The 22,422-nt window shown below is 46.2% G+C and overlaps 1 protein-coding gene across 2 annotated transcripts in view; it reads right to left on the bottom strand.

Moving 5' to 3' along the window:
* Cacna1d (calcium voltage-gated channel subunit alpha1 D) overlaps nucleotides 1–22,422 on the bottom strand; it is a 357,002-nt gene that overhangs the window by 55,615 nt on the left and 278,965 nt on the right. For both annotated transcript variants that reach the window (XM_008851829.2, XM_008851828.2), the window contains 13 exons: nucleotides 21,163–21,277; nucleotides 20,616–20,682; nucleotides 19,752–19,818; nucleotides 18,995–19,142; nucleotides 15,680–15,809; nucleotides 12,496–12,555; nucleotides 10,034–10,140; nucleotides 8,427–8,514; nucleotides 6,696–6,803; nucleotides 6,561–6,613; nucleotides 5,066–5,212; nucleotides 3,332–3,533; nucleotides 1,314–1,472 (listed from right to left, as the gene is read on the bottom strand). In XM_008851829.2, coding sequence (XP_008850051.1) covers nucleotides 1,314–1,472; nucleotides 3,332–3,533; nucleotides 5,066–5,212; nucleotides 6,561–6,613; nucleotides 6,696–6,803; nucleotides 8,427–8,514; nucleotides 10,034–10,140; nucleotides 12,496–12,555; nucleotides 15,680–15,809; nucleotides 18,995–19,142; nucleotides 19,752–19,818; nucleotides 20,616–20,682; nucleotides 21,163–21,277 — 1,451 coding nt within the window. The remainder of the gene's footprint in view (nucleotides 1–1,313; nucleotides 1,473–3,331; nucleotides 3,534–5,065; nucleotides 5,213–6,560; nucleotides 6,614–6,695; nucleotides 6,804–8,426; nucleotides 8,515–10,033; nucleotides 10,141–12,495; nucleotides 12,556–15,679; nucleotides 15,810–18,994; nucleotides 19,143–19,751; nucleotides 19,819–20,615; nucleotides 20,683–21,162; nucleotides 21,278–22,422) is intronic.

Genomic DNA, 22,422 nt, shown 5'->3' with positions numbered 1-22,422 from the left:
TATGTTCAGTTAAAGGTGGGGTTCCGACTTGGTACTTTTCCCTAGATCAGTATACAGTATTTTTTAAAAAAATATTTTATTACTTTTATGTGTATGAGTGTACTGCCTGCATGTCTGTGAGTGCACCCATCCCATGCAATGCCGCGGAGGTCAGAATAGGGCTTCGGATTCCCCTGGAACTGGAGTTAAGGATGGTTTGTAGCTGCCATGTGGGTGCTGGGAATTGAACCTGGGTCCTCTGCAAGAGCAGTCAGTGCTCTTAACCGCTGAGCCATCTCTCCAGTGCCTGAAGATGTATGTATGGACTATAGACTTATCTTCTAGACAGAACTGAGAGTTAGTCTGATTTACTCAAGGTCTTCAACTCTGGGTCAATCTGAATGTTGATCTTGGTCTTTGCTCCCTGGCTTAGTGGCACATCTATTAGACAGTAACTTCTGAAAAGGCTCACTGTCAATACTGCAATATGACTTGGTGGTGTCACAAGAAGTAACTGTAATTCAGATCAGTATTCCATGACGCAGGAGATCTCCCACCACTGCACTGAGAGCCCCTTGAAGACAGGAACATGTCTTGGGTTTTGCTATTCTTTTTTTAATTAAAATTTTTTTGGCTGTATTTTTAATTTTATGTGTATGCATGTATTGCATGCATGTATACAAGTGTGCCTGTGTCGTTCAATGCCTGTGGAGGACAGAAGAGGGTGGCCTGGAATGGTTGTTAGCTGACATGTGGGTGCTAGGACTTGAACCCGGGTCCTCTGCAAGAACAGCCAGTGCTCCCAAATGCTGAGCCATCTCTCCAGCTTTTGCTTTTCAACAGTGGGTATTACTATGACAGATCCAGACCAATGTTCCAGATGTGAATAACCCAGCAGAATCCTTTTCCTTGAGGTAAATGTAGATTTCCCATTCTACCCATAAAGAAAGCATAATGCAGGGAATTCAAATAAGTTGCCCAAGGCCACCAGCTGGTAAAGATGGAAACTAGGACAGAAGCAGAGGCTTCTGTGGTGGTAGAGCTTTGGTCCACAGGGATTCTCAGGCTAGGATCTATGTGAAATTGAACACCACACACAGGCCCCATGGGAATACTACCTACTGTCCTGTTGCACACACAGTCTCCAAAAACCTAGTGATCTTAAATGTCTACCATGACAACAATCAACCAGAATGGGACTCTGACCACACTACAGCCTAGGCTTATCAGAAAGCCAAAGCTCTCCTCTCAGGCAGGAGCCTGTCCTCAGGACCTAGGGTAGGGGGCTGTGTGGCATGCCCAGACTTGGTCCCCACGGTGATCTCCATTTTTACCTGCATGGCCAGGCAGAGTGTGTTGAGCATGATGAGGACGAACATCATGTATTCAAAAGGTGAGGAGTTCACCACGTACCAGAATTTGTACTGGTAGGGGTTTTTGGGGATGTATCTCCGCAAGGGGCGTGCTTTCAAGGCGTATTCAACACACTGACGCTGCAGGGGCAGAAAAGGGAGAACATGGGGTGTGAGCACATGGTGTCCTGCAAGAGCTCACTCTGGCCCTTCAGGAAGGGACTGTAAGCAACCACCCTTCCTAACAAAGCCCCACTGAGCCTCTGGGGGTACCTAGCATGCACCACTGTCTTGATGCCTCATGGCAACTTCAGAGGAAAGTAGAGTGGTCACTATACTGACAGAGACTTGCAGACAGAGCTCTCGCTGCTTTTTGCTGAGGCTCTGCAGTGTATTTACAGGCAGAGGAGGAAGGACTTGACCCAGAGCTGGTCAGTGCCTGTTCTCTCTGCCTGCAAGTCATGACTTCAGGGCTGCTAGTGCTATCCACCAGGAGAGGAAGCCAGGTGCTAACAGGCATGGCAACTTCAAGAACAAGAGAGGCTGAGCTCAAATTCTCAAGACCAACGGCTCCCCAGGTGACTCAAATAAATTCTTAAGAAGATACCTCACAGGTCTGAGAAACACAGTTCAGGAGTCTGACATGCTCTCAGAATCCCCAGGGATGGTTAGTAATGATGGCTGGGTTGAACTAAGGCTGACTCTGAACAGACCACTGTCCTTCCACTTTCTCTGGGGACAGAGACTAATCCCCCATGGGAGCCTCCAGCTGCCCTGCAGGCCTATTCTTGCCCCACTCTTCTGTCTTTACTCTAGGCACAGGAGGCTTCAGACAGGCTCTCTGTGTCCAGGACTTGATGTCACACTGATCTCACTTGCTGACTCTAAGGACACTGGAGTCAAGCCTATTCTGGACTTTAGGTGATAACACACGTACAACAGGCCTGCTTGGTTTGTCTAACCTTACTCTCACTCTCCTCTTCCTTGGGTGGGCAAATCCAGGCTTCCCTTGGATTTTCACTGGTGGGGTCTGCAAGGACACCCTGACAACCCCAAGTTCTGTTCTTCCAGCAACCAAGCCAGCACATCTTACATTTCCCACAGCTGCTGCCTGGGTCAGAATGCCTCATCACGCTATAGCCCTTGGCTTTGTGCTAAGAGCTCAAAAGAACCTTTAAGAGGAAACTCCTCAGTGTCTTCAATTTAGAGATAAGGGGCCAAGACCCCAGGGGCAGAGAGTCACTTAATGTCACAGAGCAGGTGCAGGCAGCCCTATGCTCTTACAGGGCTCCTGGTTTCCTTGTTGGGGAGCCAATGGCCCCTACTTCCTCTGGATCAACTAAAACAAAGGGGGTAGATAAAAAGTCCATACCAGTAAAACTTGAGCCCTGAGTTCAAACTTTCTGACTTTCCCTATGCTGTTAGAGAATTCTTCTTCCTCAAAGTTAGTATTTTTCAGCAAAGAGCAACTGTGTTCCCCAGAAGACATCTGGCAATCTCTGGGAATGCTTGTGTTCCCTACTGGAGGGAGGGGATGCTGCTGGTGTCTAGGGCCAGGGATTCTCCTCTATCCCCTTTGGCTGTACCCTGGAAGTACAAACAGCAAGGATCTACCTAAAACATTAATGGCACTTAGGTGAAGGGAGTCTGCTGTAAGCAGATATCAAAGTCTCTCCATAGGGACTGTGGAAAATTGGGTGCTGGATCACAGCACCCTGCCAGGGTCTGAGCCATCATTACTTGGCCATGACTGTGGGAGGTAGACTAGGTATGCTCTGATTCCTCACCATAGGCCTGGTGATGCCTTTCCCCAGTCACAGTCCACTTTGTGTCTGGGGACCTAACTCTGCAGAGACTCAACCTGGGTGAGGCTGTGCTCTGAAAAGGGCCGGAGTCCTGACAGGTACCTTCCTCTGAACAGAGACAGAGAAAGCCATCAAAAGAGAAGATACACGGTTCTTGCTCAAGGGACAGAAGCACAAATGGCGTGTGACTTTAACCTGATTCTTGTCCAGCTCACAGTTCTTGTACTCTTTTTCTCCCTGCTCCTGAAAGGTGACGATGACGAAGCCCACAAAGATGTTCATCATGAAGAAGGCAACGATGATGATGTAGATGATGAAGAAGATGGAGATCTCCACGCGGTAGTTGTAGACGGGGCCAATGTTCTCTCCATTTGAGTCGATGGCTTTATACAGCAAACTAAGTAAACAAGAAAACTAGGTGAGACTCCACCAACGCCGCTCAGCTCCATCTGCTGCCTTGCCACACATCCCCAGAGTTCTCCACAGCGTCTCGGAACACAGCCAGGTCACCGAGACATCTTTATCCTTGGGCCAAGACAGCTGACACCCAGATAAGGGGTTACCCAGATATAGTCATTGAGAGAGTGTTTGGAGGGCTGAAAAGTCAAAAGATTTCACAAATAATCACTAATGTTTCCTTCTATCAACAGATGAAAGAAATAAAGAACAGCATGTTGTCATACTGGAGGAACTGAGAACAGTGTACACATGACAGACACTTAGCATCCGACCAGAGGATTTCAAAAGAACTAAGAAAAATAAACAATGTCAGACAGATGTCTTAAGAAGGACATTACCATAAAACGCCCCAATCTCAACTGACCCCTTACTCTGATACAGATTCAGTTCTTCATGGTGCCAAATACCTTCACATTCTCCCCTTTACCTCTACATTTTTCTACAAGGGCAGGGAGGGATCCAAGCACCAAGGTCACAGTCCTCAGGGGCAGAGTCTGGAGCTGAGCCCAGGTCCTTGCCATCCCATGCCCCTGGCTGGTTTGAGTCCCCTCAGCTGCTCCAGTGGCTCGATAATAAGCGGTGTCCCAACCTGACACTACAACAGTGCCTCTTCAGAGTGAAGCTCTTACTCCATACCTCTTTTCTCCCAGGACCAATTTCCTAGTGAGCAGGTTCCACTTAACTATCTCATAGAAGCTTCTTAAAATATCTGACCCTAACAGCTACCCCAGAGCTTTGGCAACTGGTGAGAACAGCCCACCCACTTCAGTAGCTCCTCTGGGCATAGGACATCTGAAGGAGGGTAGCCAAGTGCCAGAGACGCCCCCTTTCACCTTTTATCTTCTGTCTTTGTGTCTTACCTTACCCATTCAAACCCTAGCCATTTGTCCAGACCCACTGTGTACTAGATGTGACATACCAGAACTCTTGGCCGGTGTGACCATGTGATACTTGTGCCAGCTCTGGGCTCTGAAGGGAGGAGCTGTGTCTCCATGACTATCTCTTCCACAATGCCTAACAGCATTTCCATGGAGCTCTTATCAGAAGTATACATTATGAATGAATGTGTAAGACCTTTCATGAAAGAAATAGCTCAAAGGCAAATTGTCCACGCCTGGCACATATTAGTGCTCATCACCAATCAGAATGAATGAATGGATGCACGTTAGATGATGTCAAATCCTCTTTAGAAATGGCAGAAGGACAGCTAGGAACAGAAGTTTATACAACAAATGCCTCTTAGGATCTCCCTAATCACATCCAGAGATGCTGCCCAGGCCCTGTACCATGATCAGGTGGAGAAGCCATGCAGACCAGGAAGCGAGGACAAGTGGACCAAAGTTAGTCATGGGGCAAGCTTGCAACTGTGAAGAACAAAAGTAGAACCCACCCCCGGAAGGAAGTCTCAGCCCAGAGTCCCTGAGGAGCAAGCCAGGGCCTCATGGAAGTCTGGACATTCTTTATACTCACGCAGGCCAGCCCTCAAAAGTGGAGACCGTGAAGAGTGCCATCATAGCAGAGAGGACGTTGTCAAAATTAAAATCACTATTTTGCCAGATCCTCTCACGGACCACAGGACTGTCAACATCCCCATCCTTGTAAAGAATGAAAAGACCCCTAGAGAGGAGCAGAAATAAGTCACCTGGCTTCATGTGTGATGATGGTATTAGGTCAGTCCCACAGCCAAAGTCCCACCCCTAGAACATCACATGCAGCCTCCTCCAGGCCACACACCTGAGCATGACCCAGGTTGAATTATTCCCTTGCCTTCTCCACATTTAATCTGCTCTACAGCCCAAGTGATTGTCACATGAATGACTAGTGTAAAGTGTATTCAGACCCAGTATATGTCTGTCAGCAACTGGATACTACCAAACAGTAAATACTGCTCACACAAAAGAGGCTTGAAAGATGTGTGAAAAAAAAAACAACACTTTGGTCACAGAACATTCCATAAGCTCTGAGAAAAAAGTCCCAGGTATATGTTTATCTGCATTTTAGTTTTCAACAATCATTTCCTCTTCATACTAATGATAGTCTCAATTTTCTTCCCAAAACAATTCCATAATTGTTATCACACACCATTTCTTATGGAATTGCTGTTCTGGAAGGAACCAAAGAGATAAAGCCCATTATTGCTGTAACAAGTGGCTAGAGGGAAGGGTCAGTATCCTACACTGTGGCTGCACTGCTCAGCTTCAAGGGCCACGTGGCACCCCTCAGCCTGGGGTGACGGCATCTCTGGAACAAACCAATGTATTCTGGAGCAGGCAGCTAGAGCTTGGTCAGCTCCATCTCTGAAGGTAGGGGACACTTGCTACAGTCTTAAGCTCTGGGAAATGAAGCCATGGTGACCACTCCATATTCACTGGACATCTTGGAATATGAGGGGTGGACGCTTTCTGCTGTCTGTCCTCTGCTGGATGGTTGTGAATGGAAGTACAGCCACAGTGTGAGAAACTGGAATAAGAAGCTGCAAAGTTTTCTGGAAGAGGGTAGCTCACTCCTGAATGCTGGGAACTGAGCTGCAAGTGTTAACTGGGGAACCACCATCCAAATGGATGTCAGGGGAGGGACTTGGGCACTCAGTAATTGTTATTTCGGGGTTCCTTCCCCCAGTTATTAATCTCCATAGCAAATAGGCAAAGCCATCTACTGATTCCTTTGGGATGATAAAAGTGTTTCAAAGCACTACAGAGGTGCTGGCAACACAACAATGTGACTGCGTCAGCTGCCCTGAAGTGTGCCCTGAAAACAACTGTTTCCCCTGACGTGAGTTTCACCTCAGCTTAAAAAAAAAGAAATAAAGAAGTAACAACAAAGATACCAACTGCTATCTTTCTAGGCAGGAACTGAGTAGACAGGCCTCTTATCCCGATAAAAGTTTATGAAATGCTGACATAAGCGAATCCTTGGGGTTTACTGTTTCTTCTTCCAAATTCCCTAGCCTGCTCTCAGGACCCACCTGCATTCTTCCGGGTTGCTTTTGGCCTCATCTGTGCAGCGATAGAACTTTCCCTGGGTACAAAGCAGATGGAGAGTCAAGACAGGCTCCTGCTTACAGAAACCAACCCCAGCCTTGGGCGAGGGGGCACCCCACCTTGAACAACTGGACCCCAATGCACGCAAACATGAACTGGAGCAGGGTGGTGACGATCATGATGTTGCCGATCGTCCGGATGGCCACGAAGACGCACTGGACAACGTGCTGGGGAGCAAACAGGGACAGGATGGAAAGATGTCACTTGCTTTCCTGTTTTAGCTATGAGGTGAGTTAGAACCAGGCCAGGGCGTCTACGTTTAAGTGCGTTTTGATGGAAATGTCCAACCCTTCGTGCTTTCTTTTCCTCGTTTTCTGATCCACGTGTATTGTGGTCAATGTGGGGAATACTTCATTAAAATTTTTTATTACATTTCTTTATTTCTTTTGTGAGCCTGTGCACATGTGCACGTGCCACAGTATGCATGCGGAGGTCAGACAACTTGCAGGAATGGGTTCTCTCCTTCTACCATGTTGGTCCAGGGTCTGGACTCAGGTTGTTGGGCTCCGCAGCAAATGCCTTAACTTACTGAGCCATCTCGTTGACCCCAAGGAGCATTTTTGATTGTCATTTCCTTGGCTTCCTCCAAAGAAGTTTGTTTAATTGAGAGAAGTGCTATGGAGCACAGCACCATCTTCACATGGGCCCACAGGGTCCCCACCCCAGAAAGATGCAAGATGCAAACCCTCTAGCCTATTGCATAACTGTATTATAATGAATTTAAAAATTAAAACAAAGAAATACTATTGGTAAAGAAGTTACAAAGGATTATTATTAATCAAAAAGAAAAATATCTCCAATTAACAAAAAAGTTGTAGTGCATATGCATATGTGCATATGTATGTGTGGCTCTGTGTGTGTGTGTGTGTGTCTGTGTGGCTATATGTGTGTGGAGCATGCACGCATGTATGTGTGGGTGCATATGACCATGCACCACGTGCCTAGGTATGTGAAGAGAACAGAGGGGACATCAGATGTCCTGCTCTGTCACTCTCTAACTTACTCTCTTGAGGCAGGGTCTCTCACTGAACCTAGAGCTAGGAGAGCTGCCAGTAAGCCCCAGCGATCTTCCATTCTCTGTCACCCCCTCCCCGCCAGCACTGAGGTTACAGGAGTGTGTCACCATGCCTGGCTTTTTACACAGGTGCTGGGGATTTGACTGGGGTCTTTTTTTTTTTTTTTTTTTTTTTTTTTTTAAAAAACCTTTTTTGAAATTTTCATAATTGCAAATAAGGTGTTTTTCACAAGCAGGTAATCAGAGGCCTTTTGATTGGAATGTGGCCAGAGATGGTTGGATGGACTTGGGGTTAAAGAAATTGATTACTGTCAGGGGAAAGGGTAGGGCCTGGGAGGGCGTGCCCAGTTCCCCTTCTCCCAATCAGCCTGTGTAAGTGTTAGCACCTGTTCCCAAGGGCAGCACCTAGGCTGGGAAGGTTTTTTGTTTTTTGTTTTTTTAACTTAAAAAAAAAAAAACAAAGAACCTTTATTGAGAATTTCATACATGCATATAAGGTGTTTTGATCAAGACCTCGCCCACTCTCTCCCCTCCAATATTTCTCAACTGGGCTCTTAATACTTGTGCAGCAAGTGCTCTTGCCTTGTGAGCCATCCTTCCAACCCCCACAAAAACATAATTTTTAGAATGATAGTACTTGGCAGAGGTGGCTTCCTTGGTGGAAAAGTCCCACTTTGAAACTCATCAGGACTCAGCTCAGCTCCAGCCCAGAACGGTCAGTAACTACAGCCATCCCCAACCCAAGACAGCCCCACCAGAGGAGAGGGGTCAGTACCTTAAGTCCTTTCGCTCTGTTGATTGCTCTGAGGGGCCTCAAGACCCTTAAGACCCTCAGAATCTTCACAACGGAGATGGCACTGGATCTAAATAAGGGCAAACAATAGAAAGCAAGTGGAGTGTGTTATGGCTAGGCAGGAGTCTTTGAGATCAACTATTTGACTTGACCTTGACTTCTTAAATACCACTGCACAATCTGCATGGGTCCATGTGGAATTGAGCTGGTCCCTCTGCAGGACTTCAGAAGGATCTGTTCCTTCCTACACACACTACGCAGGCCTCCTGCCTCCTGAGGGAGCCCAAGAGTCCTCACCAAGGCCCTGCTCAAGCACACAGCTGACCTCTACAGAGACATTACAAACTTACTGTGTTCTTTTCAGTGTAAACAGTAGGAGTTTGACTTTTAGGCTTAAGTTTTTAAGTCTGAGGGCCTGTCGCAGAGCTTTGGTGCTGGACTTCTCTGACCTTCAAGGAGTTAAATCTGGTAGGAGGGATGGGCAGTTACAACCCTGAGTGGCACGCACCTCAGTGGGGTAAATTCTGTTTGCTCTTGGAGGTAAGGGGAAATAGGAGGGGGAGTACAACTTTAGAGGCAGCTCAGGAGGCCTCTCAGGGAGGCGTCCAGGAGTGAGTCTCAAAGGAGGAACAGAGTTAGCTGACAGAGGGGAGAGGGGTTCAGTCTGCAGGAGCAGTGCATACAATGTAGCCACAGCACCCCAGGTGGTCGGGTGTGGCTGGAATACTGGCTAAGGAAGTGTGTAAGGACTACAGCTAGGGGAGTGGGGCAGGGGCAGCCTGGGGGCTGATGGGAGTTGTGAATACACTAGACTGAATGCTCTGTTCAGCAACAAATTCAGGGTTTCCTTCCCCAGGCTGCAGTGGCGGGGTGGGGGGTGGTAAACTAGTAAGGCAAGTCCAGGCAGGTGTCTCCAGTTACCTTGAGCTTACGGATGAGTTTACAGGGGGTACTAATGATCAGCCCCAGAGCAGAGGCGCTCACAGGCCCTTGGAAAAGCAAGGCCACACAGGATGCAACCTGGAAACACTGCTCCAGGTACTGCAGAAGGTAAACAGGCAGTGTTTGGCCCCACCGGAAATCCCTAAATGTTACAGAAGGTCTTAGAGCTCTGATTTTTAGCCCCAGCCACCTCCTAGCCAAAAAAGTTCAGTGGCCACAAGAAGAGTTCAGAGCGGCTGCTATATCCCACAAGCACAGGGGAGTCTGTACTATCCAAGTGGAAGGGGTCCTGAGAGACGGAGGCTCCCAGTCCTCCTGCAGTGATGGGGAAGTGCCATCCTGAGGGAGGATGCTCGCAGGCCTGGAAACAGGTCAGGGAAGAACCTGGCTTGCTTCCTCCTAGTCAAGAAGTCTTTCATCTGCTATTGGAAGCCAACTTCAAAGAGAGCAGTAAACCCAAGCTAGCAGTGGGCACAAAAAGAGAAAGAGAAACAGGAAAACAGGAATGACCCATGCTTTCTGCACGGAGCAAGCGAAGCTATTCTGGCTGTAACCATCCAGCAGTGCCCAGTCTGAATGACGTATGTTAGGCTTCCCTATGTAAGGCATCCTTCCATCCAAGTCCACACATACACATGAATACTTACTGAATTCCAAATGACACCAGAGACACTCCAACAACCAGCATGTCCAGCAAGTTAAAATAGTTCCTGCAGAAAGCCCCTTTGTGCAGGAAAGCGCCAAAGGTTGTCATCTGTAAACAGAAGCATGGGTCACTTATTCTTTATTTCCCCTCTAGGGTCAAACAAGCGAACAAAACTGAGGCTCTTTACAACATCTTGATGGAAGCATGGCTTCATTAACAAGACAGAAATGTAAAGCAACAGGGCTGAGCAACTGCAAAGGGAGAGCTGACTGTAGGCACACTTCGAGAGACCGTTTCAACTTCATTGCCACAATGACAGAATCCAAACATGACTGGATCCCTAGCACATTCTAAGGACCTGTCTCAGGACAGACTGCATATGGCCATGGAAATGTCATCGCTGTTACACAACTGAGCTTCCCCACGCAGCAGGAGCCTGACCTCTCTGGGATCCACAGAGCACACACTGTTCCCATTAAACCTTCCTCGTGGAAACTAGAGGAGGCACCCGACTAGCATCCTTTGCCTGAGGTGGCCCCATAGTACAGCTCCTCTGTCTGTAATGATTTTCCCATTTCAAACAGCTCCTCTGAGTTTAGCTGCTTCAACAGGTGTCAGGTGTGGTATGGAAGTTGTTGGGTGATGTCACAATTCAGCCAGTCTCATCCTTACATTAAATACCCAGCACAGCTGAGCACATACATGGATGCTCTGGTGAGGCTTCTGCGGGTGTTGGGGATAGTTTAGTAAGGAACTTCCCTAGAGGGGAAACTTATAGAGTTCACTGTTGTGAAAACAACAACAAAAAGGGTGGGGTAAAGGCTCAGTGAAGTACGTGTCTCTCAGACACTGGGAAATACTACACTGAATTTGATTATTAAAAATGGCATTTTCATACTTTAATCAAATGAATCAATAGCCTTCCAACACCCCCTCAATCAAGAGTCACTGAGGCAAATCTACAGAAATTAAAAAGAAACAATCATTTTTCTCCCAAATAACCCAGGATCTCATTTGCCCCAAAGCCCAAGTGTAAATATACTCATTTAACAACTTAAAAAAAAAAAAGTAAAAGGAAACTTCAATTACCAGGCTAATAGACTAAATAAATATCGTTCCTTAATTCAGCTTTAGGAAGAGACAGCAATGATAAGAGCAAGGTCACGGGGTAGCAGCAGGGCCCGCTGAGAGCACAGCCTCTACCCTGCTGTGTGTTCTGCGCTACAGACTTCCTCGGAGCCTTGGGGATCAGCCCTGGCCACTAGTTCTCTGCTTGGCTCTGATGTAGGACTGAAATCGAATGCACTTGCATAAATTTAGGCAGAAAAATGAACTCAAATTTGTGTAAGATTTGAAACTAGAGGCTGAACACATTTGGGGCAGATGGTTTTAAATTCATTTTTAAATTAACAATGACAAAAATGAAGTCACTCTCTGGCCATGTTAATTGAGGTTTTATTAATAGCAGATTTTGTGAAGAGCCCAAGTTCCCCAGTAGCCCAATATAAAATACATTTTTTTTCCTTGTGATGCATACACCTAAACCTCAAAACGCTTTAAAGATGAGTGTAATTAAGACCCATCATTTCTCAGTTTCTTTCCCTGAGGCAATGGCTGTTCATATACATTCTCCCAAGAACCAAGAAGGACCAACTTCTGGAGCCTCTTACCCTCTGCTGTGGGTCTCCGGACCTCTGAGTCTCTGGGAAGGAGCTTCCCGTGGGGTGGCCCTCACAGCGAGGACACAGAGCACATATAGCAATGGCCCCCGGGTAGCTCATGAATGGGCAGTACATCCAGGTGGCACTGTCTGCAGAGTGCTCCTTTTACAAATGCAAGCCCATCCATTAAAGATACAAAGTATCTCAACGTAAGTGAACTCGAGTTATCTTGCAAATCTTATTGCAAGAAAATAGCAAGTTACTATTGGAGGCCATTGAAACCACAGCGCAGTCCCAGGAACAAGCGTCCCTTCATAGGACAAGTGCTTTTCCTGTGACTTTGATGTCAGGGAGAGTAGAAGAAAGCTCACACATAGTGCTTTATCTATTATCAGTCAACAAATCTCAGAGGATTTTTTTTTTTAAAGAGCAAAATATAATTCCAACTAGTATGCAAAGCCTAAGTGACTCTTCCATGCACTCAAAGGTTAAAAAGAAATAGCAAAACCAAGCTGGAATGGTCACAGAAAAAAAAAATCCTTTGGTTGAAAAAGTTTAGCTTCATCACAGAAGACAAAAATAAAGAGAAGCTCAAAGCACTTCACACTTCTTCTCTGTGCTTCACACAGGAGCAGGGCCTTAGACACACTGCTGGGTAGCCTGTTACCTTCAAAATGATCTCAAATGCAAACGTGCCAGTGAAGACATAGTCTGCATACCCTAGCACCTGGAAGGTAAAGTGGGGCAAGTATTATTGCAATATCTGCGTTAGAGGAGCAAGAACTGAAGAAAAAGCTGTTACCTTCAACAGGATCTCAACAGTAAAGATGGCTGTGAATGCATAGTCAAAGTAACCCAGTATCTGGAAGGCACAACATATGGTCATCAGAACAAGGCACTGGACAAGCTGGGGCAGCTACAGGCCCACAGGCAGAACCCCAACCTGTGGTAGAGATCCACTTTCCCAGGACAGCCTAGAGGTACTCAAAGGGGCCCACCTCCACCCAATCTTTGTAACCAGCGAGGAATGATGGGACCTCACAACTTTCACCTACTCAGGATGACTGGCTTCCCGTGCTCCTATCCTAGCCCTCAGGAGTTCGTTTTTGAAAGTCTTTTCTAATAACCTTCCCTCCCTTGTCCACTACATCTACCGGTGACTGATGAATCATACACATTTTGCATCTTACAACTGCATTTTTGGCTGAATGAAATATTCTGTCATCCAGCTGAGCTTCAGATTGGCAAAGAAGTGTAAACAAAGACGCTTGTGGTGGGGTCAGGGCGTGCCTTGGTGGTGGTGCACTTGCTGAGCATTCATAAGGCCCTGGGTTTTACTCCCAGCACCACAGAAAATTAACAGAAGTTTAAAATGTAAATTTAAAAAAAATGTTAATAGCAGCAAGTGGAGTCGGAAAGTTCCACATGCCCCCTGGGACTCTGGACACTTTAATCAGTGAGCAAGCTCCCTGCCCAATCCTAATGTGCTGGGTGGCTCAGCTATAAGGCATGATTTACTTACTGTCTTCCTCTTGCCCTGCTATGTATCTATCTGTTTTCTCCAGGCTAACCTGGCATTTGAATCTTCAGTCTAGGCTAGTCTACCAGCATTCCTAAAAATTCCATCTATTGTCCAACAGAGTCTTGTAATCTCTTAGTCCAGGATTCCCAATTTCTTTCAGAATGGGGACTCAAAGGCAGGATAAATGGGTCAGTACCAAGAAGTCTCACCACTCCAGCAAGGAAATTGCTGGCCATCATACCCTCAACCAGAAAGATGAGACCAAGACTACCTGTGGACAAGGCCACCCTGGTTGCTGATTTTCAAGGCAATGGTGCTTTGTGGTTTTATTACATTCTTCAATCTGTCTCTGTCTATCTTTGTGGCATGTGTATGCCATGGTGCATGTATGGAGGTCAGGGGACAACTTGCAGGAATCAGTTCTCTCCTTCCATGTGGGTTCCAAGGATTGAATTCAGGTTGTCAGTCTTGGCGGCAAGCACCCTTACCCACTGAGCCATCTTACCAGCCCTATCTGTTTTTGAAAGAACTAAAGATAGAGTTGGAAGGCCTCTATAGACCGTTTAGTCTTACTCTTTTCATTTAAGAGTTGTTGCTGGGAACAGGGTGGGGGTAACACTCAGGCCCCGAAGCCAGCCATAGGCAAAAGGCCTATCAGGTATTAGTCAAGAGTCACAAAGCTGTGTTGTTTCCTGTATAGGAGCCACCACTGGGGTGTGCTCTGCGGTTCCTTCCTAGTAGGGATGAGCTCTGCTTCCTGGCCAGATCTCTTCAGAGGAGGTGTTCTCTTCAGAGGGTAATCCTTTTCCAAACTGTTTCCATTTCTGGACCTAAAACATTTGCTAGAACATGTCTGTGTAATTGTGTTTCTTAGCTGGGGAGCATAAGGTATTTTCCAATGGACTCTCAGGCCTGCCATCTTTCCCTCATTCTTCCTTGGACACAGGGGATTTCAGTGCTGAAGGTAACCAGCAGCTAGGAAACATACTGATGCCTACTCGGTGCCCAGGGACCAGTTCATGTTCTTAGATTAAAGCTCTTCTTTCCTCTTCAGCCTCCACTTCCTTTTCACTAAGAACTCAGCGTAATGTTCAAAGAAAACACTGCAGGGCTGTAAAAGCAATACGCAGACACATATGCATATCTGTTTAAAAAGACTGGGGGAATACTGCAGGGAGATAAACTCATGGGGAAGAGATTATAACAAAAAGAACATGGAACTCCAACTGAAATTAGCTCCTTGTCTAGACTAACTCCTAAGTCTAGAGAACATGATTTTCCTCCAACTTCTTTTTTTTTTTTTGCCTCATCTTTTATGATGGAACAGAATTACAGTGAGGTCTTTATTTCAATTCAATGTCTAGATGGAGATGGCCTTGTGGACTCTAATAAAAGCCCTTATCTATAAGGATGGAGTGAGACAGTTTTGGTATCTTTACAGGGACACCACCAGTGCTGCAGGGGAAAGTGTTTTTCATCTTCCCATGAGAGCATTGTTTTGTCATTGCTAGGTTTGCTAGTGACTGGATATGGGGGGCTGGGATACAGTTTGAGGGTGTGATTATCATGACAGAGCTGGGAGTGCTGGTCTGTTGATACATCTTAATCCTAAATCTCTAATAATCTGATAGGCAGAAAGAGGCAGCCACACCTGGCAGCTGTGCACACTTGCTCCCTCTCCTGGGCAGCATGTTGGTGGGTACCTGGCACTGCATTTCAGGATCCAGACCTGATGGCCATGAGGCCCCTAGCTGTCTGAAGCTCTCTTGCTTTTGGAGTCTCCTCAGTGTTGTGTTTGCTGAACTGCTAAGGGGCAAGAACTAATTTAGGTATAAGGAGCTTTTAAACATAAATGGCACCATCCTAAGTTGTGAATTGATGAACAGAAAACTTAGCACTGTTTCCTTAAAATAACCAACTGTTGCTCCCTGACCCCAGACTCTTTCTCTCTGATGGACCTTCAGCTCAGCCTCTTATCTTCTCTCTGACCTGTGTTTCTCCTTGGTAGAGCAACCGAGCAGCTGCATGTAAAGTCCACAGAAGATCTAACTCGCCCCACCAGCTCTAAGTCATAGCTCGTGGGCTTATGGCCTATAGGGGCTTAACTGTGCCTTCTCTCACCAGGATGCACCTACCAGGCCTAAATCTCCAAACAGGCATCATCAAGCCCCTGATAGGGAAGGAGACAAAAATGTAAGGAGCAAAGGGGTCCCTGAAGACACCAGAAGTTACATCAGAGGCTTCTAAATCAACTGCAAAGTAGATGACTCCATTCAGATTTGCTCAGATAAAAAAGCTCTGGCACCATATACTGGGAACATGAGCTACTTCCAGAAGAACTAGAGGCCTGCTCTAGTTCAGCCTCCTGGACCCCTGGCCTTCTCTCCAGGATGGCCTCTGACAGAGAAAGGCCAAGCTGACCCCTGGGGAAGCCCCACCCACTTCTCCTCTCTCAGAGGCTTACAGTGTTCCGGAACGAGTGGCTGCGTATGGGGTCCTCAGCGGCAAGGGCAGCGCTGCTCAGCATGATGAAGACCAGGATGAGGTTGGTGAAGATGTGGTGGTTAATAAGCTTGTGGCAGCCCACACGGATCCTGTGGGGGAGAGTGCTGCATGGACATGGTCCCAGACAATGGCCCAAGCCTGCTGGGGTCTTCCAGGGTGTGGGCTCCTTAGAGAGAGGGCAGAGGCTAGCCAAAGGCTAGGCCTCTCATGTCCCCCACTCCAGCAGACCTGCATGACCCACCATTTGCTCCATAAAGTCTATACCTAACTTGTGGAGTAGCTCTGCACTGGGATTTCATCCAGTCTTTACAAGTGGGGTTCCCATCCTTCAAAATATGGGCAAACTGAGGCATATGGGTGTAAAATGACATTAAGGTGACAAAGTCAGTAAGGACCAGGGGCAAATTTCCAATCTGGGGCCGTCTGCCTATGAAATTTTTCTACCACAGCATAAAACATGACTGCCTGTCATCCCAGTCTTAGAAAGGAAACTGGGCCAAAGGAAGCTAAAATTAGCTTGACAATGTTTTCATATCTTGAGTCTCCACATACCAAACCAACTGCAACCGAACTTCACTCCCAAATTAACTGAAGGCCTAACTCGGGAAAACACTTTTATAACAAGTGGCTGAGGTCCACGAATCACAGGCTGTTAACTGATTGGACCATGTTCAGATAAGGCCCAGGTGGGGCTGTGGTCAGACAAGCTGTCTCTCCCTCTCTTCCACGTTCTGTCCGTGATGCCATCTCCACACTGTAGAGCTCAGCTCCTGAACCGCTTCTGCTCTCTGGGCTACTTGACTCATGAATCAGTCTTTGCTCCATTAAACTATCAAATTTAATCTGCCCAAAGTTTTTAACGCAACATCCTTTCTTGGGCTGCAGGCGGGCTGTATTAAATATGACCTTCAATGTGTGAGACTTGGTGAAATCACCTGCCATCTGGAGGTTTTGTCATAAATGTCCCAGTTTTAAATAATTTAAAATTACACTTATTATTTATTTTGTTTGTATGTTTGTATGGCATTGTGCCCATGTGGAGTTCAGAGGACTGTTTTCAGGAATTGGTTCTCTCTTTCCACGTCAGTCCTGAGGCTTGAACTGATCAGGTTTGGCGTTAAGCACCTTTACCCACTGAGCCATCTTGCCAACCTGTAAATGTCTTATTTTTAATTTGAGAGCTGACACACAGCATGTGCTCCTCAGAAGATGAACCAAAAATACCACACTGTTTCTTGACCTATAAGGATCTCATTGCAGGATGCTACGGGTTGTTCACTGAGTCCTGCAGGCCCCTAAACCAGGGCAAGTAGCTGGTCTAGCAACCGACCCAAGGCTTTCATGACAGCTCTCGGTGCTGTCAGAATCCCTCTCACTGCTCCGGAGGTGCCATAGGGTGGATTCCAACTCCTGTCTTTATCCTCAATATTGTGACTTTCAATAAAATTTTTATTTTGTATGTATGAGTGTTTTGCGTACATGCATGTAAATGTACCATATGTGTGCAATGCCCATGGATGCCAGAAGAAGGTATTGGACCTTCCTGGAACTGGAGTCACTAATGTTTGTTAGCTACCATGTAGATGCTGGGAACTAAGTCCAGGTCTTCTGCAAGAGCAACCAGTGCTCTTAACCACTGGGTTACCACTCCAGCCCCCAACTTTCAAATTTAAAGGGTTTTTCTTTTGTTTGTTGCTGTTGTTACTTGGACTAAAGGATTTTCCCTTGAAATAATCTTTTTTTCATTTTCAAAACCAGAGTAAATTTTATATGGACACACACACACACACATACACACACACACACACACACACACATACACAGTAAACTGCACAATCCTAATTGTTGTTTTCTTAAAGGATGTCCAAACAATGAAGCACCAGAAAGATCATCAGGGTGGGGGAGATGACTCAGAAGGTAAAGTATTCACCATGCAAACCTGAAGACTTGAGTTCAATCCCCAGAAGGTGGGAAGAGAAAACCAAATCTATGATGTTGTCCTCTGACCTCCACATGTATACTATGGCACACATGTCCCTGCCCCACCAGTAATAATAAATTCTTTTTTAAAAAACAATCATGAGCCGGGCATGGCGGTGCATGCCTTTAATCCCAGTACTTGGGAGGCAGAAGAAGGCAGATCTTTGTGAGTTCGAGGCCAGCCTGGTCTACATAGTGAGTTCCAGGACAGCTGGGGCCACAGGGAGACCCTGTATCAAAAAGACAAAAAAAAAAAAAATCATGAAAATGGTCATGCTTCAAGGGCTCCAGCATGCCTTACTTCCCACCTGTGTCTCCCCAGGGCCCGTGAATTACACAATGTTCCTGTCTGACAGCCAAGAACTACTTCTGCGATTCTTCTGGAAACCTTTCCAGGAGCTACCTATCCCCCTGGCAGCTCACTTAATCCCAGATGATCTAAACCTAGAAACCAGCTAGTAAATAGACTTCTTCCTCTCACTGCCCATGACTCATTACCATGTTCCTGGTGAGCACTTTATCATTTTAATATGAGAAATGCTATTTTAAGCACAGTATCATAGTTCTGAATCAAATACTTATGGCCTATAAAACATCATGAGCAATATCATAAAATTCAATAGGGGAAGAAAAAAAGATCACCTAAATGGGATCTGTGGATGAAGATGCTGGGCAGAATCTGCTCACAAAATTCTCATTCCATAAGCAACTTAAGACAATAGCCACTTGTTAAGAAAGTGTCCTTGGGGCTGGAGAGATGGCTCAGCAGTTAAGAACACTGGTTGTTCTTGCAGAAGACCCGGGTTCGAATCCCAGCACCCACCTGGCAGCTAACAACTGTCCATAACTCCAGTCCCAGGGGATCTGACAGCTTCTTCTGACCTCTGAGGGCATTGCACGACATGGGTGTACTTACCTACATGCAGGCAATACACGCATACACATTAAAAAAAATTAAAAAAAAAAGATAGTGTCCTAGGGGTAGCCAGTGCACACAACAGGAGAGCCACGGGCATCACCAGAATGTTTCAGTGAGCACAGACGTTGACCTACTACTATTTCCATGTAGGTGCAGTGGGGGCAGGGAATCAAGCTCCTGCCAGGACCCTCAGGGAACAAGAACCCCTTAAGAGATGAATGCATGGTTAAGGCAAGAAAGAAGGGTTAAGGAGGACTCCAGGGGCACTCAGGTTCTGAAGGAGGCTGTGATCCACTTTCCCTTACTCCAACCCCACCACCTTAGAGAGTCACCACAGAGAGATGGCAGCAATCAGACTAGAAAGTAGATATTTACGGGTTGGTCTTGCTAAGAATGAAGAAAGCGCTTCCTTCAGGGATGGGTGCAATTTTCTCCTTCATGTTCAACTCCGAGATTCTTCGAGGACGAGGACCAGCAGGAACCTCAGGCTCATCTTCCTCCTCCTCCTCTTCCTCTTCACCTACTTTAAATGGAACATTATTTTTATAGGCACGAAGGATTATGTGTGGATTTGAATTATAGTTCTTAATTTCACATCAAATTGTGGCTTAAACCTAACATCCACTGCTTACACCAATGAAAACCTGCCTTCTTCCGAATACAGCTGCATGTGCATGGGGGTGGCATCACATCTGGTCTGGTGTTCGTAGCTAAGAGCTATTGGAGAGAGATATCCTCTATCTGGCACTATGTCCTATACCTGGTCACAGGTATAGGAGGAGGTAAGATGGTCAGTGCCATCCTCCCAGAGTCTGGCTGCTTTCCCAGACACCTCCATACTCAGCTTCAGTTTAAAAAACTGTGTGGACTTCAAGTCACATACAAGCCAGTCCCTTAGGCTTCCAATTCTGCAGCCCATTTCCCTAGCAAAAGCTGTACATATCCTGATCTGCCTACATCTTCCCTCCCCAGCACCTGGAATTTGAGTCGTTTGTGCTTTCTATGACCTTGGGGGAAAAGTGGAGTTAACTGCTTTCCAAGGCAACTGACCTATGACTTTGGTGGCCTCAGCAGCCCAGTGGGACCCTTACCTCACCAGGCTGAGTCCATCTGTGGTCTCTGCCCCACATACCTGGCACATCACAGGGTGGGTAAGGGTCTTTATCTTCATCCTCCTCCCGATAGTCATCAATTGTGACCTAGATTGATAGAAAGGGGAGGCTGACTTAAGTGTGTTTCAGAGGGCCAGTGTGTGAGGACTCTGAGTGCATGCATGTGTGTGTGTGTGTGTGTGTGTGTGTGTACACTCATGCAGAAACAGCAGATGGAGGTTTTTGCTTCAGCACAAGACCTAGGAGCAGAGGAGAGGCACACCACCTCCCAGGTCATGGTCAGTGGGCACCATTTGCGGCTCTGCCCATGGGTTCATCCTTTTGCTGTCCCAGTGCAGGCACATGCACTGTTTGATAACCACATTTAGATTCCTGTTTCTCGACTAGACTATGAACTCCACAGAGGCAGTCTACTGTCTGACACACAACTGTAACTCAGTAAGTATTTACCAATTTAATGAACCAACAAATCATGAAACCTCCAGAGCTGTCCTGAGCTGGATGATGCCTGGGGGTGTGGCCTTAAAGTCTCCTAGACCACCTGGAATAGTCATCTACTAAAAATCTTTTATTTTAATATCCACTCAGAAGATGCTAATATGGTCTTGACCACAGGTCAAGTCTGACTACACAATTCCAACTGAAAACAAAATAAACAAAACAAGTAGCCCAACTGCTCGAGTATCATTTTAATCCTAGGGTGACATGTTGGTTAACAGTCAGTCCCTGCCTAACTCAATCAGAAGCCCCAGTGTCTGTGTGGTTGGCTGTACTTTTCACACACAAATATTACACACAAAACACCTTCCCAGTATGAATGGTTCATTAATGATGACGCCAACAGAAGCACTTTGAAACAAGAGAGGTTATTTTAGAAAAAATACCTTGTTGTCACTGGTGGCTGTCTGGTTGGCTTCTGGTTTGTTCTTTTTATTTTCCAAGCTTTCTTTTCTACAGATAAAAGAAACAATAGCCATATTGCTGTGTATAAAAATGCTAATCAGGATTCTGAATCAACAGTGCAGGTCAATGATGGACAGAATTCAATCGGAAGCACTAATAGCCACAGCACAACCCAAACTCAGATCTTCCTGTTCATCCAGTGAAATGGATTCATTACACAGATCATCTTACCAAAATTCTCACCCAGGAGCTAATCAGCATTGAATGCATCATTTATTTTATGACACCAAAATTAACTGCAGTGATTCTTTAAGCACAGAGATGTGTGACTCTCTGCTCTGAGAACAAAAGCTAAAGGGCCTGGCTTCTGGCCAAGACTTCCTTCTCTGTGGTTGGTACCACATGGTCACCCTAATCACTGCAGAACAGGAAGAAGGAGCCAGAGCTCTTGGGAAGCATGTATGACTCCCCAGGCTTCCAGGCACCCCAAGTACCCCTGGGCAAGCACTTCAGTGAACACAGGATTACCTGGCAATCTTTTTCCTTTCCTTTTCTTCAGCTTCCTCTTTCTGAGCAGTGTTCAGACTTTCAGCATCAGCCAAATTGTCTACAGCGATGGCCAAGAAGACATTCAGTAGAATATCTAATTTGAAAATCTTAAGGGTACAACTACGTATGGTTGACAGTGTCACACCCCTCTGCTCATGATGACTGGTAGCAGGTGACCATCCCTAGTGCTATACTTACTTGGTAAAACTGGAGGACTTGGTAAAATCCCACATTTGAAAAAAACAAAATAAAAACGTAGAAACCAATGGAAGGTCTGCTGAAGAGAGGTAAGATCAAGAGCCACAGAAATCCACGGAAACCCACAGATTTCATTGTCTCCTTGTTTGCATACGGTAGTGTGCACACATGTTAAGAAATATCTTATGTTTTGCTTTGTGTCTTTGAGAGCACATACTGTGACATACATTCAAGGGATTCTTTTTCAAGTTAGACTCCTCCAAAGGCCTTGTTATTCAAATGATAATCTCATTATATAGTATGGTAGGTAGGAGGCTTTCTCCTCTGAAGAGGCCTCCAGAGTCTGTGGCTAGTTCCTTCACTCTTCATCCCACAGACACTGGCTACAGAGCACAAGCTGGTCTTCCTGCCAGCAGGTATTGGGCTATCTTCCGAAGGTCTCCACTATGACTGAACCTGACTTCTATAAATGGTAAAACATTAGGTGAATGAAGGCATTTAGTTCTTTGTTTTTAAACAGTGTCTCGCTATGTAGCCCTGGCTAGGCAAGAACTCCCAGTATAGACCATGCTGGCCTTGAATTCCACCTGCCTGTACCTTCTGAATACTGGGATCAAAGGCATGTGCCACCACGTGCAGGCCACTTATTAAGTTTTTTAGTTATGAAGCTGCTTATAAGGTTTCCTTGAATTTTTCAAAGCATTTTCTAAACAAGAGTCTTGAACCAGAAGATTCAGTTACCGTCTCACTAGCAATTAAGAACACTGTGAGAAGCCCAGGGGTCTGAGGATGATGCATGAGATGGCTCATGCTAATAACTATGTCTTGGGCTCCTCTGAGTCTTATACTCAGCCTATAGCAGGACCTACCTTGGGAGAGACAGGAGAGGCATACTGTGGCCTCTTGTGCCCTGTATCCTAGAGACTCCCAGTGGGCGGCTGAGCACATGAGTCAGTGTACACTAATGCCGGAATAAAGTGAGAACTCTGAGGGAACACTGGGTATAATTCCATTCAAAGTTTTCAAGAGAACCAAAATGTG

Source organism: Nannospalax galili, unplaced genomic scaffold (genome assembly GCF_000622305.1).
Source record: "Nannospalax galili isolate Female #2095 unplaced genomic scaffold, S.galili_v1.0 scaffold485, whole genome shotgun sequence".
Lineage (NCBI taxonomy): Eukaryota > Metazoa > Chordata > Mammalia > Rodentia > Spalacidae > Nannospalax > Nannospalax galili.
This window is presented reverse-complemented; position numbering and strand designations above follow the sequence as displayed.